Source organism: Rhododendron vialii, chromosome 7a (assembly GCF_030253575.1).
Source record: "Rhododendron vialii isolate Sample 1 chromosome 7a, ASM3025357v1".
In the NCBI taxonomy this organism is placed as follows: domain Eukaryota; kingdom Viridiplantae; phylum Streptophyta; class Magnoliopsida; order Ericales; family Ericaceae; genus Rhododendron; species Rhododendron vialii.
The window spans coordinates 31,476,564-31,503,973 of record NC_080563.1 but is presented as its reverse complement, the minus strand read 5'-3'; the positions used below and the strand labels follow the sequence as shown (position 1 = coordinate 31,503,973).

At 36.9% G+C, this 27,410-nt stretch overlaps 2 protein-coding genes and 1 long non-coding RNA gene across 8 annotated transcripts; 1 reads left to right on the top strand and 2 right to left on the bottom strand.

Annotated features, from left to right (window-relative positions):
* Positions 1-1,432: 1,432 nt before the first annotated feature.
* Positions 1,433-14,079, top strand: LOC131332377 (putative pentatricopeptide repeat-containing protein At3g08820). Of its 6 annotated transcripts, XM_058366567.1 has the most exons (5): positions 1,433-3,937; positions 4,400-4,491; positions 5,049-5,130; positions 12,684-12,777; positions 12,914-14,079. In XM_058366567.1, exon 1 carries the CDS (start codon positions 1,533-1,535, stop codon positions 3,591-3,593), a length of 2,061 nt encoding a protein of 686 aa, XP_058222550.1. In that variant the 5' UTR covers positions 1,433-1,532; the 3' UTR covers positions 3,594-3,937; positions 4,400-4,491; positions 5,049-5,130; positions 12,684-12,777; positions 12,914-14,079. The 6 variants fall into 6 exon arrangements, with proteins under 6 accessions (XP_058222550.1, XP_058222552.1, XP_058222553.1 ...); XM_058366569.1 differs by lacking the exons at positions 12,684-12,777; positions 12,914-14,079 and adding an exon at positions 10,239-10,345; XM_058366570.1 differs by lacking the exons at positions 12,684-12,777; positions 12,914-14,079 and adding an exon at positions 9,026-9,371.
* LOC131332379 (sodium/hydrogen exchanger 2-like) lies at positions 9,984-19,557 on the bottom strand. The gene is made up of 15 exons (XM_058366573.1): positions 19,257-19,557; positions 18,129-18,471; positions 17,831-17,949; positions 16,797-16,894; positions 14,775-14,834; positions 14,644-14,690; positions 14,358-14,552; positions 14,178-14,224; positions 11,842-11,908; positions 11,621-11,721; positions 11,400-11,501; positions 11,114-11,252; positions 10,975-11,037; positions 10,653-10,736; positions 9,984-10,494 (listed from the first exon to the last, which is right to left on the bottom strand). The coding sequence occupies exons 2-15, from the start codon at positions 18,300-18,302 to the stop codon at positions 10,168-10,170; spliced, it is 1,623 nt and encodes a 540-aa protein (XP_058222556.1). The 5' UTR covers positions 18,303-18,471; positions 19,257-19,557; the 3' UTR covers positions 9,984-10,167.
* A 4,872-nt stretch (positions 19,558-24,429) lies between these two features.
* LOC131332376 (uncharacterized) lies at positions 24,430-25,579 on the bottom strand. The gene is made up of 2 exons (XR_009201660.1): positions 25,248-25,579; positions 24,430-24,681 (listed from the first exon to the last, which is right to left on the bottom strand). It is a non-coding gene; the product is annotated as an uncharacterized LOC131332376 (long non-coding RNA).
* Between the last annotated feature and the right edge of the window lie 1,831 nt (positions 25,580-27,410).

Genomic DNA, 27,410 nt, shown 5'->3' with positions numbered 1-27,410 from the left:
GTTTTGGGTTTCTTTTAGGTTGGGCTTTCATTGTTATATCTGGGCTTTTGGTGTTTTGGATTTTGTGTTGTTTATTGTATATCTGGGCACTTTAGGCCCTCAGGTGTTGCATTGGGTTTTGTCCCTTAACCTTTGCTTTGTTTCCGACTTTTGGTTAGAACCTTTTCTCCTCCCTAATAAAATGCTTTTTTACCGTTCACAAAAAAAAAACATGATTTCCATCTACACAAGCATTTATACAGAAAGTTCGAATAAATGCCTTCTTCATTTGTGATAACACATGTCATGGATTCTAAACATCACCTAGCATTACAGCTTAAGTTAAGTTATGTTACGCAGCATTTATGCAGATTCAGTTTTGTCTTAGAAAGGTGCCAATAGATTTTTTTAACATTGTTTTATAGGTTTATCTTTAAGAATTTTGAATCCGGTATCAAATAAAAAGCACCACGTTGGTACCAATACCAAAGTAATCAATAGTACTGGTGTTGGTAAAATGAACTGAATGGTGGTCATAAATATGTGGCAGGATTTTTTGTGCCGAAAATCTCTGTACCAATAGATTTTTCGGTCGTTAGATTTAAAATATTAAAAAAAATCACACAATTCAACGGCCGAAAAATTGCACAAAGGCACAAAGTTTTTGAGGCAGATAAGATCGGACCCCATAAATATGCACGCACGTACAAGTTCTATACCTTTTCCCCCTCCTAATGTAACAAGTCCATGATAAAATAAGCATACCTTGTCACTATGTCTTTAAAACTAGGTCATTGAACTCATTTAAGATCTCATACAAGACAGCATTATAATGAAAAAATCACATAGTAGTATTTATGATCTCCTTAGTAGATTGGACCTTTTTTTTTTTTTGATCAGTAATAGATTGGACCTTAATTGCACAAAACGGGAGCAAGTAGAGATGTTAAATAGGTCGTGTCGTGCCGGCCCAACCCATTTATTCTCATGCCTAGCATGCTTTGTGTCATGCCGGACTCATTTATTTATTCTCATGCTTAGCGTGCTTCGTGTCGTGCGGACTCATTTACTAACCGTGTCATGCTTTTTCAGAATATCTTCGGCCCAGCCACGATTCGTGTCGTGCCGATTTTCGTGCACTTGCACAATTGAGGAAGCTAAAAAATTGTCAATATTTAACTAATAATTAAATTTTAACTTTTGAATAACTAAAATTAATAATATTTTCTTTTTTGATAACCAAATTTGATTGGAACCGCACACTCTCTATTTCTTTTCTCTTCTTCCATCATTATCCATGGATGTACTCATCTACATACGGAGTATATTCTTAACCCTCCCTTTCTCTCTCTCTAATGTGTTTTGATTACATCATGAGACTTCACATACATTATTAATCTTAACAATCCCTTCAAATGAATAATCAGTCCCCGATAATCAATTTTATTCAATTTTGATTACGCAGAACAATCATTCCGTTTGTTGTGTTCCTTTAACAACCCTAATTTGAATGAGTTGCAGGCGATTAAGGGTGGTGGCTCAAAAACCTTCCAATGACTCCCAATGCCCTAGAGATCAAAAAAATTCTCCTTCTCTTTCAAGACGGAGTAGGATTAGGCGGTGGCCTGAACTGGCTCAAGCATGTCCACGCTCGCCTTATCCGCCTCAGCCTCGACCAAGACAACTATCTTCTCAACCTCATCTTGAAATCTTGCTTCAATCATTCAGCTAACACTGCTCACTACACCCAACTCATCTTCGACCAAACCCACCAACCCAACATGTATCTCTACAACACCATGATAAGGGGCCTGGTTTCCCACGACCACTTCGACCAATCCATCGAGTTCTACCATTTGATGCGAAAAGAGGGCTTTTTACCCAACCATTTCACTTTCCCCTTCGTTTTGAAAGCGTGCGGCAGGCTTTCGGATTACCAGTTGGGTGTGAAGCTCCACACCCTAGTCGTGAAAGCCGGCTTCGTTTGCAACGTGTTTGTTAAGACCGGTTTGGTGTGTTTGTACGCGAAATGCGGCTACTTGGAAAGTGCCCGCAAAGTGTTTGATGAAATACCTGAAAAGAATGTTGTACCTTGTACTGCGTTGATTAGTGGGTACATTGATGTTGGGCGATTCGGGGAAGCTGTTGGCGTGTTTGTGGAGTTGTTGGAGATGGGTTTGAGGCCTGATAGTTACACATTTGTTCGGGTTTTATCTGCAGTTACTCAGTTAGGAGATTTGGATACTGGAGAGTGGATACATAGGTATGTAGTAGATGCCGGTATGGGGAGGAATGTGTTTATAGGGACGGCTTTAGTGGATATGTACGCCAAGTTTGGGAACATGGATAGAGCTCGTAGTGTTTTTGAGAGGATGCCGGAGAAGGATATAGTTTCTTGGAGTGCCATGATTCAAGGCTATGCGTCAAATGGACTCCCGAAAGTAGCCCTAGACCAATTTTACTGCATGCAAAGAGAGAATCTAAGACCTGATCGGTATACCATGGTTGGAGTTCTTTCCGCTTGCGCTAAGCTAGGAGCACTAGAATTAGGTGATTGGGCGCGTAGCTTAATGGAGGAAAATGAGTTTTTGACTAACCCTGTACTAGGCACAGCACTAATTGACATGTATGGAAAATGTGGGAAGATGGCTTCAGCTTGGGGAGTCTTCCAAGGAATGAAGGATAGAGACATTGTGGTCTGGAATGCTGTAATATCTAGCCTTGCCATGAATGGTCATGTGAAATCTGCATTTTGCCTATTTGGTCAGCTAGAGAAATTCGGGATACATCCTAACGAGAGTACCTTCCTTGGCCTGCTTTGTGGGTGTACGCATGCGGGTCTTGTTAGTGATGGTCGTAAGTATTTTAATGGCATGAAGCAAACCTATTCTTTGACACCTGCTATTGAGCATTATGGATGTATGGCTGATCTTCTTGGCCGTGCCGGGCTGTTAGATGAAGCCCATAAATTGATAAAGAGCATGCCAATGGAGGCTAATGCCATTGTTTGGGGAGCCTTGTTGGGTGGATGTAGGGTACATAAGAATACACAGCTGGCTGAAATTGTATTAGAACGGTTGATTGAGTTGGAACCCTGGAATGCGAGTAATTATGTGCTCTTGTCAAATATGTACTCCGTAAATCTTAGATGGGGTGATGCAGAAAAAATCAGATCGGATATGATTGAAAGAGGTATCAGGAAAACTCCTGGTTGCAGTTGGATTGACGTAGATGGAGTTGTCAACGAGTTCCTTGTGGGTGACAAGTCTCATCCCCTATCAAATAAGATATATGCAAAACTTGATGAATTGAGTAAGGAATTGAAAGCAGCTGGTTTTGTTCCAACGACAGAATTCGTGCTCTTTGATATTGAAGAAGAGGAGAAGGAACATTTCCTTGGTTGTCATAGTGAGAAGCTGGCAATTGCATTTGCCCTTATTTGTACTACCCCAGATTATGTAATTCGAGTTGTGAAAAACCTTCGGGTCTGTGGTGATTGTCATGCAGCCATAAAACTCATCTCCAAGATTACAGGTAGAGAGATAATAGTTAGGGACAATAACCGTTTCCATTCTTTTATTGACGGGTCATGCTCATGTAATGATTATTGGTGAAACAAAAAAACAGAATTTAACGCTGTTGTGGACGATTGTGGAACATGACCTTATTAACATGTACTCCCATGAAAACCAGTGTTACAATTTCATGGGAACGGAAACACATCTGAACCAATCGTTTCCAAGGATTCCCTTTCCCTCTTGTCAACTGTTAAGAAGGAAAAGAGTTCATGTGGCGGGGATTAACTGAACGGGAATGCTGATATGGAATCAAACATTGAAATATGAGTTTGGCCTGGCTGATCCAGCAGTTTGTTGGGATGAATGGATAATCCTAAATATCTGCTTTGAGTTTATGGACATTGCTGGTATTCTTGGCTTCTTGCATCAGAGCAGAGTGAGTGAGTTTCTCTCTTGATCTATTACGACTTTGGTTTCAATTGTGCCAAGTTCTGAAATTGGAACCAATTCTCTGTAATTACGGCCTGAATTTGGACTCTTAAAAGGAGTATTGTGGAATTTTTTAGTATGACTTTCTGAAGTCAAAATTTGTTTAGGCTGTGGCCAAAGATTTGTAAGATGGAGGATTGTGTGGTTCATGGTTAACATTTTGGTTGGGAGCATGGGGGGTTTGACTATATTGTTTTGGTGTTCTTTGCACCTTTTTGCGGTTAATTGGGTAGTTGGGTAGCTGTCTATTCAAATGAATTTGTTTAGAAGTTGAATTACAAAGTTTTTGGATTATCTCTGTTCCCAAAAAAAAAAAAAAAGAAATTTTAAAAAGTGAGAAAAATAGCAATCGCTAAATTCATGTGTACCTCATGATAGTTTCACTGATCTGACTGACTTTTTTTTATAAACAGGTCAATTGACCCGGTGGTTGTGTAGATGTAGTTGGTGCAGTGATTGCAAGTTCATTTCCTGTAAAGGGGAGGTTCATATTCTTTGTAATGAGGTGAGTTATGGTAGCAATAATATTGATTCTTGTAATATTACAATAAGAAAAAAAATGGGAAAAAAAAACCCTGCCCTTTTCCTGTGCTGCATGATTTGAAGAAGAATAAGGAAAATCTTGTGCTTCATTGGCTTCTCTAGCATGTTGACCTTTAGTCTAAAAGAGAAAGAAGATGAAGGAAGATAATATTTGTCCATTGGTATTTGACTTTGATTTGTTTTTTACCCTTCCCTGCTCTAACAATTCACTTAATTCTTTGATTTTGTGTGTGATATATCTAGTCTACTACTTCAACGAAGAAGGTAGAGTTTTTTCTTCATTTTCAATTCCCAAATCACCCTCGAACCTTTGAGGCAAGAACTTATACTGCATGTAAAATAGCAAATGTTCGCACCTCTTACCAAGGGCTTCCATCATTTCGTAATCCACATTAAAACCTAAAATACTACCCAATGAGCACTAGTTTCAATATTCTGCCCTTCGATGTTAACTTGAAACATTACAACTGTGCAATTGGCAAGTGAATATCTCGTTCCCAAGTGGAATTTTCATGGCAGCAAGAGGCTAAAGACGTGATCAAATCCAGCTTTGTTTCTCCCTCAAGGGCCTCAATGTATCAAGACTTCATTTGTTGCAAAGGTACAATATTATAGTGGTTCGTATTTTCTGTGGTGCATTTTTGCATAGGTTAGGAGGACATGTTGCCTACTTTTCTACATGCCTGTTTAAGTTCACCAATGGGGTGGAAGTGTGGAACATACAAGGGGAATCTCAGCCTTGAACATTTAGCACTGGTGTTGTTTGCCAACACGTATAGTTGCCAATGCACGTATGATTGTGTTGGATCCTGTGTTGCATTGTTGTATTGATGAGGGTTTTCTGCAGTTAAATTGCTGGTAGTTTGTTTTGCTGCATTGCTGTGGGTTTTTTTTCTTCTTCTTAATTTTGTTGCTGGTTTTGCTGCTTCTTTGTTCTGATATCTTTTGGCTACATTGCTGGGACTTCCCCTTGCTTGTGTTTCTGGATTTTCCAGGTTTTTGGATTAGAGTTGGCCCTGCTATTGTTTTATTTGGAAGTGTTATGGAGTACTGATGATTAAGATACTTCTTTTCTTGTTGGAACTACCAGGATGGATTTTCTTTTCTTCATGTCCACGTTTTTGTTGTTGGTATTTAACTGATGATAACTTTGAGGTTTTTGATTAGCGTATGATTTTTCGAGTTGCATGCGCCAACTTACTTGGCATTCCTCTTCGACAGTGATGCTGTTCAAGAAACCCTTATTAACTTCTTGTTTCAAGTATTCAAGTTAAGGAATTTGGTTTTCTTTTTAAAAGTAATCATGCAGATGCGCGATAATTATACATTTTCTGTAGAACCAAACTTTGGAAGAGTTTAGCTATATTAGAATCCAGTAGGGTAAACTTCTCTATTTTTCATTTGTTTGCAATCTTCAAGGAAGCTATTTAGTTCTTCTACAATAATTGTTAACCGTTGACACATGAGACAATACTTAATTATAATCTCATCGAGAATAATTTAGCTATTTATTTTCGTTGTTTAAGGACATGGATATTTATAGCAGGTTACGATCCCGTTGCATACTCGCGCGTACATAACAATTTTAGAATTGCAATGTCATCTTGCAAAAAAGAAACTCATTGAACACAAAATGTTATAATTTTTTTTTGTCTTCCTAAGAGTTGGGAGTGCGTGGAAGTGTCCACTGAGTTGAGCAAAGTATCCTACAAGTAACACTGTACATGCAGTAACCACTGAGTGAATTATTGGTATAGGCGAGTTAAATATTGGTATAGGTGAGTTAAATATTGGTATTGGCACCATCAAATGCCTTCAAACTAAGGCTACTATTAGGTATCACAACATAGGCTTGTACTCCTAGATATTTGCTTGGAAGGTCAACAGAGAATGACGAGAGAGTAGGAACCCACGAACTAAATGATGGAATCTATGGGGGAAGACCTTGGAGTTGGTTGGACACAAGATATTAAAAGAAGCAAGATGGGATTTGAGAAACGGTTGTGCAAAAATGTGGAACGCAATGGCGGGCTGCATTAGAAGACTATCTCAAGAAATCCTTGATGCATCAAAAGGGAGAGGCCTCACCTCGAGCAAGACCTGCTGGTGGATTGACGAGGTCCAATCTATAGTGAAAGCTAAAAAGAGAGAGCTTTAAAAGTTATAGAGGATAGAAATGAAGATAATTTTAGAAGCCATAAAAAAACTGCGAGGAGGCTAAGAAAGCCGTGGGAGAAGTTAAGATGAGATCATTTGAGGATTTCTATTCTAGACTAGATACTAGATAGTAAAGATTGGAGAAGAATACTTACAAGTTTACCAAATGGACAGAGAAGAAAATAAGAGTTTTTTTTTTCAAGTTCAGTGCATAGAATATGATGATCATAGGGATTAGTAAATGGTGATGAGATTACGGAAAGATGGAAGAACTACTTTGAACTATAGGAATGAGAATCACGAGGAAAACCTAGGCAAAGAGTATATGGGTGCTTCTAGTAAAAGTGAGAGCCAAGAATACATGTTTTATCGTAGAGTACTTAAGTCTGAAGTGGCGAATGCTGAGAATGATGATGCCAACCAAGGGTTTAGGATCAAATGATCTTCATCTCGGCTAGTTTTGGGTTTTTTCGGGTGCTGGCCTATAATGGGACAGCCATTCTCTGATTTGGGAGATTAGGGTTAGGTTAGGTTTTGAGTTCTTGGGATGAGTTTTGGGCCTTTGGCCCATTTTCTGATTTTAGGTTTTTGGGCTTTGGCCCATTTTGATGTATCCAACCTTTGGTTAGTATCCCCTTTCCTTTTCCCTTTCCCTAATATATATATTTTTATTTTTAATAAAATGTTTTCTTTGCCAAAAAAAAAAAAATGCTTGATGTGTGGAGAAATAGTTTTTAGTACCTATACATTGGGACAGAGAGAATTTTCAAAGTTGAAATAAGTATAGAGGTATTAAATTGATGAGCCATACAATGAAGTTATAGGAAAGAACTATTGACCATGACCTAAAAACGATGACAACGCTACTGGAGAATCAGTTTGGCTTTATACCTGGTATATCAATTATGGAAGCAATTTATTTGTTACAGAAATTAGTTGAAAGTATAAAGAGAAAAAGACGCACCTTCACGTGGATTTGATAGATTAGAAAAAGTATATGATAAGATGCCTAGAGACGTTATATGATGGGTCTTGGTGAGAAAGGGTGTGGCTAAAAGGTATATTGATGTGGTTAAGGACACGTATGAAGGTGTTGCTACTTCTATTAGATTTCCAGTAGGAGAAACAAGCAAACTCCCAATCACGGTGGGAACTCCCAATCACAGTGGGATTACACCAAGGGTTCACTTCGAGTCCTTAACTCTTTGCCTTAGTTACAAATGAATTGGCAAGACATATTTAGGATGTAATCATGTGGTGGATGTTGTTTGCGAATGATGTTTTCTTAGTAAATAAAATTGCAAGAGGTGTTAATGCTATATTAGAAACTTGAAGAGAAACATTTTATAATCAATAGGAGAAAAACGGAGTACTTGGAATGTAGGTTTAGTAGTTGTCCAAGTGTTAATTTTGACAGAATGACTCTCCAAGATCAAGAATTACCAAGAAGCGAATGTAGAGATTGAGGATGATGTAGCACATAGAAATGCTAAGTTGAAGGATAAAGTGCCATGGTGCTTCAGGAGTGTTGTGTGACTGCAAGATACCCACAAAGTTAAAGGAAGGCCTTACATGTTATACGACACGGGGTGTTGGCCTATGAAGAAACAATATGCGCGTAAGATGAGTAGATGAAATGGGAATTTTAAGATGGATGTGTAGTAAGACTTTGCGGGATAGAATTAGAAACGAAAACATTTGTGGAATGGTAGGAGTAGCACCAGTAGCAGATAAGGTCAAAGAAAATAGATTAGGCGGTTCAAACATGTCTATGGAGATCCCGACTGATAGGGTAGGTAGTTTGGAGGAGTGATATGGATAAGATTGAGGGGTAAACCAAAATTGACACTTTAGAGGTAGTAGTTCGAACAATCTAGGTTTTTTGACTATGACAAAACACAACGCCCTTGATATAGCTCAATGACAAAAAGATTCATATAGTCGATCTCAATTGATTGGGACTAAGACTTTGTTTGGTTTGGTTTAGAGTTAGAGTTGCAAAAATATCAAAAGCAGAAGGTACTAAGTTGGTTATTTTCGAACGACGGGGGAGGTGATGTGCCAAGTAAAGGTAGATTGCATTTTGTTCTAAGCTTAATCCACTCTAGATCTGCATAAATAGTTCCTTGCAAGTGGAAGCAAAAAACAGTGGAGACATCGAGAGCTAAGTGTTAAAACTTAAAAGAAACGAATGTCCTTGAATTTTCTTGTTTTTGAATAAAGTCCTAGAGTTGATGAGTATGTCAGTATGGTCAACTCGAATGTCCATTTGAAGTCCTCTTATTGTTATTTTTTCTCCAGAGAGGACGATTATGTGAGTCTGTTATCTGTTTTCCTAGGGTCAGTTCAATTGTTGGAAATGTTGCATGGGAAATGGATTTCCAAAAAAAGTGAAGTGAGATGAAGTAAGGGAAACTGAATGAGGCCTAGAAGACAAACGTTGTTCTTCCTTCTCTTATTTACCTTACGTTTTGACCCCAATTTCTACAAAATCATAGTTACCAAACCAGCAATGTTTAGTGGGCCCTACCTGTTTCTAATTCAAGTTTAGTTGAAAAATAGTGTTTGTGAAAAATTCCTTATCTTGTGATGACTTAATTATGTGCCAATTGGGCCCCACAAGCTGCTGTACATTTTCTGTACACTTCACATTCGGTACCAATAGCATGGTTCATTGACAGTTTGGTTGCTGAAACACAAGATTTTATTTATGCTGCGTCTGGATATAGTCTAATCTCAAGAAACAAATGTGAGACTTCTATGCTTGTGAGAGAGAGATAATAGAGTTGTTTGTTTTGTCCTATGGTAGTTTGTAAGTTGTTCTTTGAATTAGGTGAAAGTAGGTTTGCAAGGGGTTTTAACTCTGCGTTTCTTGTAGCATTTACAACCACAAAGTTAATAGTAACAAGTTCCTCTCCCGTAGACGTAAGCAAGATTTTGCGTTCTGGTACATCCCTTTTGAGATTTTTCATTGTTATTATTTACTCATTGTCGTTGTGAAGTTTATGTCTCAAACTCTGCTTTGGGTCGCTTCCGACAAAATCCCGACAAGTCCAGCAGCCAAACTTAACATTACATAAAAACGGATGGTGAGATTAATATTTCCAAACGCAGCCTGGAATTTCAAATCCAATATGTAACGGTCAGTAACACTGACAAAAATCTGGACATTGATATACACACAAAAGTGTGGATTAGAAACTAGCTTTGAAATGCAGAACAAGGTAACCAAGATTTTCAACCACAAATCATTCAAGTTACAACTACAATGCCGATTGGGATGCAATCCTCTCCGTATGAGAAAATATCCAATTCTTCAATGAAAAGCAGCAGCGAACACTGCTGGTCAGTGAAATCAGATATACAATTACTATACAGAGAAAAATCTAATAAATGGGCAAAATATCACACGATGCCCTTTTAATCACAAAGTTGTACATTGCTAAGAGCTCTTTTCTGTATCCCCTATCGTTGATTCCTCTTAGTTGACAAACTGTTGTTCTGGTGGTGAACTGGGAACCTGGGGAACAAAACCCCGGCCGCCAAACACAGGTCGCATGAAGGTATCGTCAAACTTACGCCAAAGGCGATGCACAGTGTGAGTTGGGGTGGTCAAAAGTAATCGAAGGCTACTTGGGCGGGGGATTTTATCGCCACCCACATCTTCATTAGTATGCCTATCTTCTCCACCTTCGAGAAGAGGCATGGTAAATGGCGACTTCGGAGTTCCGGGCTCCGATGATAAAGTGCTGCCTGACTGCTTTGGAAGCAACAGCCTTACAAGTGGTTTCGTCAATAAACCAAAAACCTATGCAAACCCCAAAAACGATGTGATGTTAATGTTATTGCTCTCGTAAAACTTTGGTGAGTTTGGAACCCATGGGATGCTAAAAGAAGGAATGGAAAGCAAGTCGGTGAGAAATTTTACAGACAGCCTGTCATAGAATTGACCAAAAGAAATCTTACCACTGTGCTAAAAAGAACAACAGTAATTGTGCTGGTGATCATCACTGCATGTCCTTGCAAGTGAGTATGTCCTGAGCTAGTGAACTGTACATTATGAGAAAATTTATGTTGCTTGGAATCTATCAAAGAAGTAATAAATTACAGCATATGAGCCATCTCTACAATAATAATTTCAAATTTTGGTCAAAAGTCTTGGTGAATCAATTTCTACAGAACAACTTAGCTTTTTTTGCCCTTCTTTTTGAAGCTCATTACCCTGTGATCAGCCTCTTAGATATTGGCAGATACGGTAGGCTTAAATAAGAAAGTATAGTCCACATACCTTATTATAAGCAAGTGCCATAGACACAGCACCTCTCATAAGACCAGCCCACCATATCGTGACCTGAAAAATCGATTATAATGGTGGGATAAACAATCAATTAACCGGGACAAGGAGCTTTAAAAAAGATGATGCTTACTTGCTGCTTGAAGCCGATTTTTTCATTTTGAGTTTTCTTGGATAAGTTAGATAAGAAGGATAAGGGGAAAACAAAAGCTGCCCTTCCAACTAAAATTAGGCCGAGCAGTATTGAACTCACTGCAACTGATGTTCCAGGCCTGGGACGAACACAATAGTGTGAGAACAGTGAAAAGAAGTATTTGACACACTCCAAATTGGAAAAATTTGAGTGTAGAATAATAATTAATTCACCATCCAATAATCTACCAAGCTGAGTTTCTCCTCTGCGTGTATGTTTAACATACCTATCACTCATTAACTTCCATTTTTCAATGTCCAGAGCATCCATACCAACGTAGAGAAATATAAAAATCTCAGCAACAAATGACAATGTCGCAAAAGCATGCCTGCATGATTCATGAAAAAACTAAACCATAAGCTCATGGACCACTGACATCAAGAAGTGAAACAGTCAGCAAAATAGGTTCGTTCCAATGGTTTGGATGAAATTTTAAAAGAAACGTACTTTGTGGTGATCCTCGAACTCTCTGTCACATTGTGCCATGTGTAATGGGACATCACGATCCCACAGAAAAATACCGTTAGAATGCCACTTAAATAGAACAGCTGCATAGAAAATTACCAAACGTAAATAAGACTGATACAGACTCCATAACCTGGCAATCTCAAGGTCAAAGGAAACAAGGGCCTCAAGGGAATGGCTCATGAAATTAGTAAGAATCTTACTTCAGCTATCATATACGAAAGGTAGGCCATAAGCATCATAAGAGCGACCTCGCGATCTGTTGAGTGCCTGGACTTTGTCAGATCATATTAAATTCCAGAATACATTCTTGCTCTCCCCAGTAAAGATTTTTTATTTAAACAAAATATGGAACTGACAAAATGCAATTTGTAAAATCAAATAAACCAATGTTTTGAAATAATTTCAAGGTTAACCAATATATAGCGTGATGATAATAGTGTTGTTTGCATCTTGCATGTCTGGTAAATAAACAAGGGAGGGAGATTGTCCTCATGCAGGGAAGTTCTAGTTTCATGATCTCCTGACTAAACTTTTGAAATCCTTTGCATAATCATTTAGGTGGATAATTTGTAGGTCTTCAAAAAAAAAAAAAAGTTGGTTATTAATTATTTGTAACTTGGAACAATCAAAAAAAGAAACAAAAAAAACTTGGTATTGCGAACATGAGCTTCGAATGTACAACGAGTAGCAAACTAAGCCTTGTGTCCCAATTAATTGGGGTTGTCTATATGAATCTTTTGTAGCCATTCTGCTATGTTAAAGGTTAAATAATCAAGTAAGTTCACTAAACTTGTGGAGTATCTGTTTACACTGCATCTCGTGTTAAGTTTAGGCATTCTCCTCCTCTTGCATTTCTGTTTAACATTAACCGAACTCTCTCTCTTAATTGTTGCATCTACTAGTCTCCAGCACTGCAATCTCAGACAAAAATCAATCTCCAGAACAAAAAAAAATGCCCACCATTTTTATTACAAGACATTGAAATGTGGTCTGGACCACGAGCTTTTCCCCTCAAAGCCTTTCCGTCTTTCTTAATTTTCAGGAAGAAGAAATCGCCAGAGTTACACTGCTAAATTGATATCCACGATGCCATTGTTACTTATTGATTCGCCTATGGCGTTTCTCCATTTTGTCTGGTAATTTCATTGTTCTGTAGACTGTAATCCAATTGAGTTTTGTCAGCTTATGCATATATAACCACGACCATTTCCCTTGTATTCTTTAATGTAAACGAATGATAGTAAATATAAAGCTTTGTTGCAATTTGAACAGGTGATACTTGCAAATCCTCCGTGAACTTTGGTGGATTAATGTGATAGAGGTTCCTCAGAGAAGTGGCAAACCAAATCCAGGGTCGCCAAAGGAGATTTCATGGAACGAAGTATTAGTCATCAATTAAGTGTCAGTGATGCGGGGGAAGCACAAAGATCCAGTTATAATGGTGAGCACGGGAATGTCCTAGAATGTTCATGTCCAGTTAAAGTAAGCTGTTGTGGCCCTTCCCTCAGATGCAAAGGAAATAAGCTTCTAGTACATATAATAAATTTTGCCTCTCCAATGGACTAGCCCAATGCATCTTGACCCGCACAGGATGCTAAGACAGTCACTTTCCATGCCCAAAATCATGTAAAGCTCAAGTGTGTTGTTTGTCTTAAGAATTCATTCAGGTTGACCAAACAGTTAAGCCAAATAAATGTCCCAAACTGACAGACATGCAGAGGTCTTTGTAATGACATGCAAGGCACAAAGCCTGCATACGGTATCTGTGTTTTAACAAAGGACCCATCTTATGTTACTTGCTGAATATACGCAGTTTTTCTTGGATGCTAGTACTCCACCCTAGGCCCTGAGGTATGTGTCTCCTCAAGAATGACTCAGTCAGGGTGTCGGCAATTAATAGCCAAACCCATAATCAAATCATAGTACAACACCTAGCCATAGAGAAGAAATTTGTAATTGATATTAATGCTTGTAACCACGTCGAGAAAGTCATGTGATTAGGGTAGAAGCATTCTGATACAAAACCAACAAGACCTATCTAAATCAATGTGGATAAAACAAGAATGAACATGAAGGAGGACAATGTGTCAGCATAAACAAATTCCCTACAACTATAATGGAAGTGAGATTTCTAAAGTACCATGAAAGGAGATCCAATCTCTGCAAACTGGTCAAGAGGGGAGCTCCCTTTCGTAAGGAAATTGTCTGCGGAATTATACCATATTTGATGACACTTTAACACCTCAGTACTTTACCCTTAATGATATAATAGCTAAATAATAATTCATTAGGTTCTTTATAAGGTATTTTACATTTTATGGGTTTCCATAAGATAAGGAAGTAATTTAAACGAGTCTTGATAAAGAGCCAAATGCATCTCTTGTAAAGGATGGGTAAAACAGAGTTAACAAGCGGTACTTCCAATAAGACATCTGATACGTCGTACCAATCCATGTTTCAGTTTAAGTGTGTAATCTAATTCTGAATGCACAATGTGGAACAATCATGAAGTTAAGTAGTACCATTCTATGTTTACCTGCCAATATACAGCTTTTTGATGATGTAGGCACTAAGCAGCCCAGTCTGCAAGAGAAAAGATGTTTTACTGCCGCATGCTTGTTTGGGCACTTGCCTAAAATATATCACACACACACACACAGAGAGAGAGAGAGAGAGAGAGAGAGAGAGAGAGAGAGAGAGAGAGAGAGAGACATACAAGTACTCCCAGCATAGTGCTCGTAAAAAATAAATGAAAGAAGTTGCCCATAAAATGGAGGGCAATCGTGGGATTGACATTTGTAACGTCAAAGCTTTCGATTGCATTGAAAAGCACAACTGATGTAGCATCATTCACGACGCCTTCCCCAAATACCAGACTGTAAAGAAGAGGTGTCTCATCCTGATTAAGCACCTGCACCAAGCCCCATCAAAAACATGTTTAGTTTCATTAAGTCTAGCACCATCGGTATTAAAACACTACTTTAACTCTGATATATCCTTGCCTGTAATGTGCAAACTGAATCTGTTGCAGAAAATATTGCTCCGATGGCTAAATTAATGCAAGAAAACAGCTAGTCAGGGTCCAAACAGAAAAAGACACAGCGGTTAACCAAACGGGAGCTTAAAATGGTACCAAAATAATCCCCAACATCCTGGAAGCCAATGTCCATTTTTCCAAAAATCTGTTTGACACCTGAGTGAAGCACAAGAGGGTCACGAGCACAGCCAACACCAATCTCTATCCCACAAGAATAAACTCAAATGGATCTTAATCAAGACCAGTAGACACTTAGCATCCAGATCACTGGCAGCTACTAGTTTTTATTAACTTGCTCTTGTAATTTACAAATATTTGGAAAAAGATATCTTAAATCAATTTGTTAACTTGTGCTAAGATTTATTTCATGCAATCTTGAAGCAGTAAATTTCATGAAATGGTAAAGAAGCTCTAGAAATGCAAAACCTACCTCTCTCCATCCTAAAAATAGGACCCCATAAATAATGAATGTATTTCTAAGTATCTCACGCACAAATTTTCTAAGTACATCACATACATATTTCTAAGTGGCGACAAAAAGGAGAAGGAGAAGGAGAAGGAGAAGGAGAAGGCGAAGAACATGAGCCAGCCCTAAGAGAGAACGCCCATACAACACAACTTCCTCAAAAGATGCTCAAAATGGCAACCATAGAAGGGGAGGGGCAGACATATACGATAAGACTTTGCATCAAAAACCTTTTGGAAATTGGAACCAATGCCCTAGTACCAGTTCTCCTAAAAGCTAAAGTTGTTAATAGATGATCCCAACAAGGTACGTTGAGCTTTGTAACGTACATGAAACTATGTTACCTAGATGTGATCAAACCATAAATCATAGGGAAAATTACGGCCCAGGACGTGTTTTGATAATTAATACCCGTCAAGGACATGCTGAGAACATTTGTTAATGCTGAAAATGTCCTTGGAGGGTATTAATTATCAAACATGTCCTTGGCCGTCATTTTCCCTAAATCATAGTCAACTCCGGAGTCTGGAAGATAAGTAAGTCGCAGCTGTGTTCTTAATACTAGACCTTATATCCTGGTTAAAAGAACAACATTCATCTTAATAACATGCTATACAAAATCATCAGGATGACATAACGTATAAATTTTCCTTTCTCCTTTCATTAGTAAAATTAATAGCATATCCTACTAAGTCTGGACTATGGCCTTCATCAAAGGTAAAATTCAGAACTTCAGATGGAGCATCTCTCTCGTCTTAGTTGTTCAGGTGCAACTTTTATACCAAGTGTATTCTTTTACGGTGAACATGCTTCTAAGTTGTGTTTCCCCCTGAACAGAATATGCTCTTAAGTTCACTACCAACGAAGCCATAGTTCAATAAATGTACTGATGGTGTCCAAACAATCAATCTATTGCTTGTCTACGATAATTGCATTTCAGCTCTCCTTCGGCCTTCTCTTGGTTATAGCCTATAGGCCCTTAAGTAGACATGATTGCTTACAATAAGCAAATGCAAAGTTCATGTGCAGTTATTTATTGATCGAAAAATATGGTTAACTCTTTATATGATGCAGCTGTTGTTAGGATTTTAAGCTTGAATGTATTTAATCGTAAAAAAATATCAGCCCACTTAGGATATAAATATATATCTAAGTAGCTCAGTTAAAAACTAGGACAAGTTTGGAAAATCAAACTAATAGTTTAAAGCTTGAGTTGATGAGTATCTAATCATCTTATCTGAACTGCACTTGCAGATTCAGCTCCCAATTAAAGAAGTAGATAACTATAAAATCACTTTCCTTGTGTTGCATATGTGAATTTATTTCCCAATTCATCCATAGTCAATACCCATTTTCAACTTTCTCGAGCTTTCATGTATTAGCAAAATACCACTATCACACATACAGTTAAATATTCTTCTTGTGTTCTCGTAGTAAATATGGACGATGTAATGAACTTGCGAATGGTAAAAGACTAGCCAAAACACAGAAAAGAAAGAAAGCGGAAAAGCACACATTGTTTAAAGAGATTTACTATTTCTTGTGCATTCCAAATGAAAACGAAAGGGGAAACATGTCACCTAGAGAATGAACCTCAAGAAGATAAGATATATGTGCATACTTGAGCAACATACACAAAATTTAGGGTATACCTAATGATATGACGGCCCAGGAAATCAGTGTACCAACAGCACCGAACATCACAATGGTGATGAAGTTACGGAAAAATTGCTTCTTTTTCACCTGAAACCTGGCACCAACAACTAAGATTATTATGCTTAAAGTATCGTAGAAGAATTTTTTGGAATGTTAGAAATCTGAATTCATCAACACGGCATTGCTAGATAGATTATACCAGAAATGCACAACATATAAGGAAATATCATCAGTGATTGAACTCTTGGATGCCACCAGTGGGCAGGGCTAGTGGACTAAGTGGAGAGGGGGCACTCATAGTACTATATCAGAGGGTTGGATCGAGTATATGTCCCGCAAGCTAGAATGGAAAGGTCAAGTAAAAAAGCCTATTTAGACTGTACACATTGTCTATATATTTAATCTACCCAAGTCATTGATGCTGGAATAGAAGTACGTTTTGAACTAGTAATAATCATGTCATCCACGTATAACAAGACATGAGGCATTCAACGAACTTGCAGAATCATGAATTAGACTGAAAAGTGATACAGAGGATGACATCCTGAAACCGCTCATACCAAGCGCAACAACACGTCAATGACAACAAATAAGGCCAGAAGCAAGAGAGAAGCTTGGAGAAGGATGCACATAAACTTCTTCTAAAAGATAACCATATTTAATAGCCTACATATGCATATATATTAGAACTAGCGTCTTGCTCGTTTGATGACCGGAGATGGGAAAAAAACATTTTTTTGCTCGGAAAAAAAACATTAGTGAGAACCTTTTACTTGTCGTCCTGTGCATTAGTGGATCAGCATCCATACCTCTTGAAATTTACTCTCTTTTCTCGCCAAAAAATTAGGAAAATTCCACAACAATAAAAAACAAAGATAGAAAGAAAGAAGATAGTTTAATTTTTGAAAATTCTGAAAATGAAAACAGAAAACAGAAAATAGAATGGCTACCAAACAAGACCATAAAGTGCTTAGGAGATCTCAATAAGTCATAGTAGACGGCGAAAACATTTGGAAAGGATATAATTTACCCGGCATTGAATATAATAGGTGGAAGAAGATATATAAAGAAAAGATCTTCACTGAAGACAAGGATTCGAGAGCTTTTCCATCTACTTGAAAGCAAAATTACGAATCCGGTGCACAGACCCTGTCACAAATCACATCGAAAAACGCAATGTCAATAAGAACTTTGCGAGTCGACTTCCTTGGCTACATCAACGAAGTAATGCTTCGTTTAGTTTCCAAGGAAGGGTAGAAGATGGAATGTGAACAAATATATGCGTTGCTTGTCGAGGATAACGTAACGGAGAGTAGTTCTCAACTTACAATCAAAAGGGCAACGATGGACTCATTCATCCACCGGCTCTCCTCGAGCAGATGACCGATTACAATGCAAGCGCAGAGCAGAGCCACGAATAAACTCATGGACACAACCGAAGCATGATCCGAAGTGGATACTATTTCCAACTTTCCCAGTACAGAATTCAATGAGGAAGCCATTGTTTGTATTGAGTTTCTAAAATGGTACAGCTCAACCAAGTAACTGTAATGACAATCAATGTGTCATTCCCAGCACTGGAAATTTGCTTTCTGGCGAAGGGATATGCAAGATGTCTTTACCCGGATTGCCAATTTTGGAAGCCTCCAAAAGGCACCAATTAAACCAATTCTGCAACCAAATGAAAATTAAGTCATGATGATTGTAAAGTCAATAGAACAAACAATAACCTCGTAAGTTCTTCAAAAGAATTACACTGCCAATCAGCCAGCACAGTTGGTAAGTTCGTGTCCTCCCTCTATGTTGGCCTAGGTTCGAGCCCCACGAGGGGCAGAGTTTGGAGTTTCAGGGTTATAGATAGCTTCTGAGGTCTCCGTTGACTAACATTCCATTAACCTCCGCTAACTATACAATATTGGAAAAAAAAATATTAAAAAATCTCGTATTTGGCCAAGGCTTCTCAGAAAATGTGTGCCAAGTACAGAATTCCCAAGGTTTTAAAATAACGGTTTCGGGACACGTAACGGTAATGGTCCCTATTAGGGGTACAAGGAGTATACGCTAATGGGAATTGGTTTTAGTGGTCGTGAATTTTTCGAAATCATTTTTTTAGAAAAAATTAATTGCCTGCCTTAATCATCCGTAACGGTCGTGAACCGGTAAGTGAATTGGAAACAGACCGATACGTAACCAAAAACTGGCCGATACGCGCTTGCGATTTTTCATCTCACCGGTATAACATATATCACGTGTAACGGTATCGGATGGCGCAAAACCGGTTACGTACGTATCATCGGCCCATAAGATAAGTAAGGCCTATTTTCAAAACCTTGTGAATCCCACCGTGACTTTGCTAGAGCCTATAAATGGCTCTAGCAATGTGGATTGAGAAAACAATGAAAGCTAAAACAGCAGCATATATGAACCAGAATAAGGAGAAGAAGATCAAGAATTACTTTTGCCTTGTCGATTTTTTTGTTTCTTCTCTTTTCAGCAGTTCTCTCTAATTATCAACCAAAGAAACGGAAGCTACGCATGCAGAGAAGGCAACCAAAAAAGTAGTCGAAAGTTCATTTCCATACTAGACGAAACAAGCTAGCTAGGCATTGCTGTATTGAAGGCTGACTGACTGCTTTTTAACTACGTATTCAAAACAGAGAAATCAAAGGATAGTCAAACTTGTTTCGAATTTCCCAATGGATTATGAGCTGAACATGATAGAAAATTTTAGAAAGAGAGGGAAGGAAGATGAGAGAGAGAGAGAGAGAGAGAGAGAGAGAGAGAGAGAGAGAGAGAGATCTAGAAAGAGAGGGAAGGAAGATGAATGAGAGAGAGAGAGAGAGAGAGAGAGAGAGAGAGAGAGGCGCGTAATGTGGTTGTGATGATACAGGAACCAACAAAGGGGTTAAAGCTATGCTACGTTGGAGAGAAAATAACGGGGGCCGTCTCATAACCAATGTACGGTTTTTATGGTGCTTTATTTTAACGAAAATGCAAGGGGTAAAGAAAATTTATCCCGAAAGTGTTTCGAAAAGAGCAATTAGTGATTGAGATTCACTTTAATGTGTGAGATCCAATCATCAAAGTGAATCTCAACAATTGATTGCGTTTTTCGGAACACTTTCTAGATAAGTTTTCTTTGTACCTAGCATTACTCTTATTTTAATTTCGATAAATCGAATTTGTTAAATACACCTTGATGAAAAAATGATTAGTTAAATAATAGTCCTAATTGGGAATATCACGCAAGTTTCCATCCCAGACACACTGACAAGTTATTTTTCCATAATTTTTATTTGTGAAATACCTTGTCTACTTTAATTTAGTGATACATATATTAATACCTAAATATAGTTGTCTAATTAGGTGGGATCAAATCAGAATTTACGTAAATTATTTGGTGGGATGTATTCTATCCTAATATTTTCAGACCCACATTAACTTTGTCATTGTAACTTTTGTATTGTTTTTGTTAGAAGCTTGTGCAAATTCATGTAAAATTCAATTTTATCAAATTTGTTGTTATGTATTTATTTATATTTGTTTCATTGCTGATGGATTATAACTATCATATTGGCCTGGTTCTTTTTAAATTTGTCATGTTTGCTGGAGGGCAATTACTTCCTTTTTAATCATAATTTTGAGTGATGGATCACATTTATCATCCTTATTATTGGTATGCATCTATATTTTAACATAATTGTTGGGTGATATATCAAACGTATCATTGTTACCATGATTGATTTCGAAACTATGTCACCCTGATTGATTTACCATAGTATCGAAAATCATTACAAGGGATATGGTAAGTTTTCCTATCCTAATAACATGACAATCAATCTTGTTTTTCGAGCACTGTACCAGTGAAATTTGTGTAAAAATTCAAAATCTATCATGTTTACTAGTGTGCATTTATTTATTTTTACCATAATTCTGTGTGATATATCAAATGTATCATATGTATATACACATATGCAGGTTATTTCGGACCTTCAAGAACGCTAGGATATATATAGTATTAGAAAATTTGGCTATTTATATAGGACCTCCAAGTTTAAGTTTGTATCCCAAAACTTTGGGCTATATATAGTATGCAAGCAAAGTTTTTAGGACCTTCGAGTTTAGGTTTTCATCCAAAAATTCTAGTCTTTATGTAGTACTCCCTCCATCCATTCTTAAGTGTCATGCTTCGTAACTCCAACTTATTAAAAAGACATCATCATTACGCCTTTCACATCAACTTTTTCCTCAACTTTCTCTACTTACCCATCATCATTACACTTTTATTCACTAACTTTTCAAAATAAAATCTACTTTTAGGGACAAAATAGACAATGCACCAACTTTTACCCCCCTAACTTTACAAAATGGACATTTATTAAGGGACAGCCCAAAATGGAATACTGGACACAAAAAAAGGGACGGAGGGAGTATTAAAAAACATAGGGTATTTAATGAAATAAGGATAATTTCGGATTTATTCAAATATCAGGATGAAAATTTAACCACCAAAAGTAACCAGGATGAAAACATAGTGTCTCTAGGGGGGATGACTAATATTTTTGACGAACAGTATGACTAATATTTAAGTGGCATGTTAAGCAAGCACGCTTTCTACCCCAGTCTCTTGTATTATTAATTTATATATACTTATTAAAGAAAACTTCACCCACTTTTAAAATTTTAATTCCTTAAATGCCTGGTGTCCCTTTTGACCAGTATTTTTCCCTTTAATTATCCAACTAAAAATAATACTCCTAAAATTTCGTCATGCATGTGTCTCATTTTTCGCGACAACCAAAGAAGAAAATAGAGGACTCCTTCTTTGCTTGCCACATGTTCCATGAGTACTCTTGTGAGGCCCCCACATTTTATATCCACTCCAGCACTCATCTATCAATCGCATATTCGCATGATCACTTTTATTCGTCACATATATACTTATAGAAATACACGTGTATGTATACATACAAGGGGGAGAGAGAAGAACCCAAAGGGATTGGCCAAGTAATTTTGGATCCAGATTGTGGGGTTTGCTATCTTTTAAGGACTCAGGTTTGATTGTCTTTGCTATTGACACTCTTAGGGCACAGATGTGGAAGAAGATGTGTAGAAATTAGTTTGAGGTGCACGTAAATTGGCCCGAAACATTCTACATCACCCAAAAAAAATATGGGGAGAGAATTCCAAGACGGATGTAACTACTATATTTTTTAGAAATGCTAAAGCCACCGATCGGGAATAGACTGCCGTGTGGAGCTTATTCTAAGTTTCGCAAGGATGATCCGGATCGTTCAATAATTTAAACTTGGGTGATTCCAGTCGTTCAATAATTTCATAAAAAAAACTAAATGAATTTATGAAAAATTAGCTCAATCTTATATATGTAGGAATAAACTGGAGAGCTGGGGTGTAACTTTAAATCCTCATTGTGTGCTTTGTTCGACCCGACTGGGTCGGATTCTCATGGCCACCTGTTTTATGATTGCCATTTTGTCGCTGCGATGTGGACCTTAGTTTTGAAGATATCTCAAATTATTATTAAGTGATTATTCATTTCACTTCTAACTTCTAAGCAATGTGAGAATGCTGTGTTTGGATGAATTTTTGAGAAATTTTTTATGAGAGTAATGATTAAAAGTAGGGGTAATGAATTTTTTTTAATTTGAATTTTTTTTCCCAAATCTTGATCCAAACAAGGCAAATTTCCTTAACAATCGTCCCCTTCACGTACAATTGTAGCCTGTTATCGAGGGGTGTGGATTGCGATTTTTTTGAAAATATGAGGTGAAATAGGCTATGCTCTACCATTAGAAACTTTATATTCATCTCAAAACTAATTGACAATAAATGAATATGTCCCAAATATTATTAAGTCATTACTCATTCTACTCTCAAATATGTGGTACTATATTTTCTTTAACACTTGCTATCTGGGCCAAACTCGTCTCCTTTTCTTCTGTGAAGTTTTTTTTGGGACAAATAAGCAAATTTGTGATGACTGGTTACTAAATTCCAGGATTTTTAGGATAAAAAAAACAAATGTGGATTTTATTTTTTTATTTTTTATCCGAAAAAACAAATGTGGATAGTTTGTTGTTTTTTATTCATTTTTTGGCTACCCCAGGTGTGAGTTTCAGTTGCTTTATTTGATTTGTAGTAGTTTTGTACGGGGGATGCCGTTGATTTTGTAGCTCTCCGTGTATTTATTTATTTTGTGAAATGAAATTACATATCAAAAAAAAAAAAAATTGTATGCCACCGGAGTGGTGATTTCTTAATTAATTGCACGCATCGTGCGTGCTCAAATTCTAGTAACCCATGATATCGAGTCCGGCTCCTCTCCCCAGGAAATTGGAGAATCCTACAATTTCAATTCAATAGTCAAAATTATCCTAGTAATTCAAATCCCAAAATTCATATGGTATTTTACGGGCACCAAATTACTTCCCTAATATTTCTCAATTACATAAGCGCTTTCCCTCCCAATTTTTTTTGAATGGCGAAAAAAATTCATTAATTTTTTTTGAATGGCGTCTTCTCTCCCCATTAAACCTGCCTCTGAAAAAAAAAATTATATAGCTCATGAGGATTTTATTTCCACCAAGATCATATGGCGATTTTTTTACTAATATTATATCAGTAATTTTTTTTTCTTTTAGCATGTTTTTTTCGCTGATATTATCTTAGTATTATGTACTCATTAGATTTTTTTTACTGATATAAGAGTATTTCCACGTGTGCTGCGCATTGTATCGTGTACTCATTGATGTAGTTGTTCTTGTATGTAAGAAAGTTGAAATTAAGATTAAGTTATGGAAATTAGAAAGAAATTGTAAGAGTAAGTAATTGAATGTAAATATTTTAGAAGAAATGCAAAAGGAAGTTCTTTGATTAACCATGTGAATCTGATAGTTCTTTGAATCTGCACATTTTATTAAAGTTACGATATGGAATTTACTTATGTTTGGAATTTGGTAAATTAATACTTGAAATGTGATAATTGGGGAATATTTGGGAAGTAATTGAGTGCCCGTAGAATATCATATGAGCTTTGAGGCTGAAGATACTAAAGTAATCTTGACATTAAATTGAAATTGCAGGATTCTCGATCCAATTTCGTATGGATTGAAAAGGAGCCAGACTCCATGATATCATCACCTCACTGGCATCCTCTCACTACCATCCATGTGGGTCATCCCATGGGTACAGGAGTCAAATGAATTGTGCCTTACCGGTCTCTTTCGGCTTTTAGAATATGTTTTGCCCGGCCTCCTCCATAGGCATGCCGGTGCTGTTTTGTGCCCATGCTTGACATATTTTTTATAATCAAATAATTACTATTACTAAAATAAAACAATAAAATTAAAAAATACTACAAACATTTATTGATAATTACGATATTTTTAGTATAGTGAATGCAAACACGTAAAGAGTTTCATCACTATAGTTTGAGTATATCACAACTCGATTGACACCTCTTCGACCATCAATTTATAAATAGTTTTCTATCAGAAGGTGTGTTCGCATTGGTGAGCTAGTCTGCTTTTTATTCTCGTCCAATACTCGTTTGCTAACAGGGCTTTTCATTCACATCCAATAACACACACAATCTTAAATTGGATTTCGTTTGGTTGGGTCTGGAGACTCTGGACCCTTAAACACATTCATTAACATTCTAATTGAGATGTATATAGACTGGTTTAGACATTAATCATCAGAAAGAAAAAAAAAAAACACGAGACATCCATTCAGGCATCGGCATATCACTTAAATTAAAACGGAGGAGGGCCACCGGGTGGGCCCGGAGGTCCAGGAGGCCCACCAAACATTGGTCCACAGCAGCTCTCGAAGATGCAGCAGCAGCACAGTACGTAAAAGCTGCACAACAAAAACCACCTAAATTAGTCTGATTATCTTCAAATTTGGGAAAGAAATTCTCAACTCCCCTCCCCCCCCCCCCCCCCCCGGCAACCCAAAAAAAAGACCCAAAAAAAAAAAAATGAGAAAGAAAAACAAGGAAGTGGTTTTTGTACTCCTCAAATTGTTAACCGCACTCTTTTGGGAGTGCGAAATTACTCCCATAAACAAAACACAAGAATTCAAACTATTAAGTGTGTGGATCTCCCACATAAATTTTTGATTATAACATGATTCGGAGTACCGGACTATTTACTAATTACTCAAGTATTTGTTATAAATTTTAGTCTTTTTGTTTGTCCAAAAAGCTCATTGCATGTAGCTGCTTGTTTAAAAAGCTAAAAATAAAAAATAAAATTATAATGATTTGTCCAAATGCTGCCTTATCATTCTTATGCAAAATGACCGTGATTTCTCGATCCACAGCTAACATTCTCGAATAAACTCATTTTTTTTGCCCGAGTTTACGGCCATGCGTATCTTCAAGAAGGAAAAAGGAAAAAATTAGCGAGAGAGAGAGAGATCACCATGAAGATATGGCTCGGCATATACCACCAAAAAGAAAATCACAGCAGCCACAAGGCGGTGGCCCTCCCGGTGGCGGTCCCCATCCCGGAGGCATCTCTCTCTTACTTTGTGTGTGTGTGTGTGTGTGTGTGTGTGAGAGAGAGAGAGAGAGAGAGAGAGGGTATGTATGTATGGGCTTAGATGTAGAGAAATGAAATGAAGCGTATGGAGCTGAACAATTTTGGAGCTGGTTTGAACATATATATGTAAGAGAGTGGAGAGATAAAAGAGAGCACGAGAGAGAGAGAGAGAGAGAGGGAGAGTGCTTAGTGAATAAGCAAGCAATATTCTTGAAACCACTGGCACCTTCTTTGACTGGTTGATAATTGGGGAAAGAATATGAGATACTCAACCAATTACTAGTAGAAGACTGTTCGTCTTTCAAACCTACTCTTCAAGGATTCATCATGGGTAAATATCACTGCCCTCCCCTGAGGTTTCTGACACATGCAAAAACTTCCCCCTGAAATTTCTAAAATAACACTACCCTCCCTTGCTTTTACTGACAATATATACATATTCCCCTTCCGTTAATTGGCCGTTAGAAAGTTGAAAGAAAATGCTAAAAGGTGATGATGTCATGGTATCATCATTCAGATATTCCAATAATGCCATTAACTTCCACAGTCTTCAATAGCACAAACAAACAAAATTCTAATTGTAAGTACTGGAGTATAGTTTTGGGAAATGATATTAGCACTTCAAAAATTGATGCAGGCACTCCAAAAATTAAAGAAAAATGACTTTGGAGTTACACTGATTTTGGAGTGCATACATCAAATTTTGGAGTGTCAATATCATTTCTCATAGTTTTTTAAAACACTAACATCCATATAGAGCATTTTAAAACAATAACTCAAATTTACTATGGTTAAAGAACAACACAAAAGACCTTACCCACATTCAACATGTAAGAATTTTTTTTTCTTTCGAAAAGGCTATTTCAGTGAAACTATAAACCACATTCAATAAACACTAATCTTTTTGTTTTATACATTTGATTTACATAGGGATCTAGTTTACTAGGGTTTCTAAAATGTATTTTCACCTTCTTTTTCAAGTGAATGCAATTGGCATGCTCCTTGACCAAGAGATCTCTATAAAATAAAATAAAAATTCAAAAAAATTATAGGTTTTCAAAAATAAAATCACCCCGTGAGTCCATTTTTTCTCATACGATAGGATTGCTTTTTAAGATAGGAGAATTTTTTTTTATTTGGCAATTCTAAAATGTGATAACCCATTTTTCAAAAATAAAATTCATTACCCAGTAGAATTCTTCTTGAAATTCAAGACTCAAAATATGATTGCACAATATTGTAATAATTAAAAGTTATTTTTTTATTTGGTAATACTGTAGTTGTGGGCCACAATATTGTAAATTAACATCGTTTGGCGAGTATGTACTTCAATTGCACATTAGACAATTATGAATATATTTTTATGCTCATACTTATCAATTCATAAAATTGGTAATTATGGAAGGGTTTTACGGACTTGAGTTGATAAATGCCTGAGGTGCTTTTAAAATCACTGGCTGGTCATAGATTCCTACCCTTTTGGAATTGGGTTGTGACAAAAAGACATATATGATCTGGTTGAGTTTCCCTTAAAAAATCTTTATTTTTTGTCTTCATTCAATTTTTTTTTTTTGTGTGTTTCCTAGTATTGCGCTAAATTTTGTGATTTTTGTTTCGTTCCGGCGAGAGAAATCAAAAAAGAAAGAAATCATGATCAAGACTTAATTTTTTTGAACAAAAAAGCCAAAAATCTATTTCAAAAAGACTCACTTTGATTTCAAAGGGTTGTAATTCATCTCATTAGGATATGATTGGAAATGAGTTAGTAAATGAAGAGTTGGTGGTGTCTTGCAAGTGCTCTTTATAACTGAGATGTTTTTCCCACACGCATGTTACTTATTTCTAAAGAAATTTTCCATCCTAGCAAGGGCCAATCATATAGAACTTTTCTAAATAAACCTTAAAAACTAACACAATTAAAGAAAATAGTAATGCTTGAGATGAGTAATTTGGGATAAGTTGGTGTAATGCCTATATTGGTACCAAATAAGTACAAAAAATAAAAATATGGTTGCAAAACTTTTTAGTCAAAAAAATTGCACA

What these genes read in the sequence shown, in the direction of transcription:
- LOC131332377 (XM_058366567.1), top strand. Translation starts at nt 1,533, where the DNA reads ATGACTCCCAATGCCCTAGAGATCAAAAAAATTCTCCTTCTCTTTCAA.
- LOC131332379 (XM_058366573.1), bottom strand. Translation starts at nt 18,302, where the DNA reads ATGGCTTCCTCATTGAATTCTGTACTGGGAAAGTTGGAAATAGTATCC. An exon ending in TGGCACTTGCTTATAATAAG is followed by an intron (nt 10,737 to 10,974) that starts GTATGTGGACTA and finishes CATAATGTACAG; the next exon opens with TTCACTAGCTCAGGACATAC. An exon ending in TTGTTCTTTTTAGCACAGTG is followed by an intron (nt 10,495 to 10,652) that starts GTAAGATTTCTT and finishes GGGTTTGCATAG; the next exon opens with GTTTTTGGTTTATTGACGAA.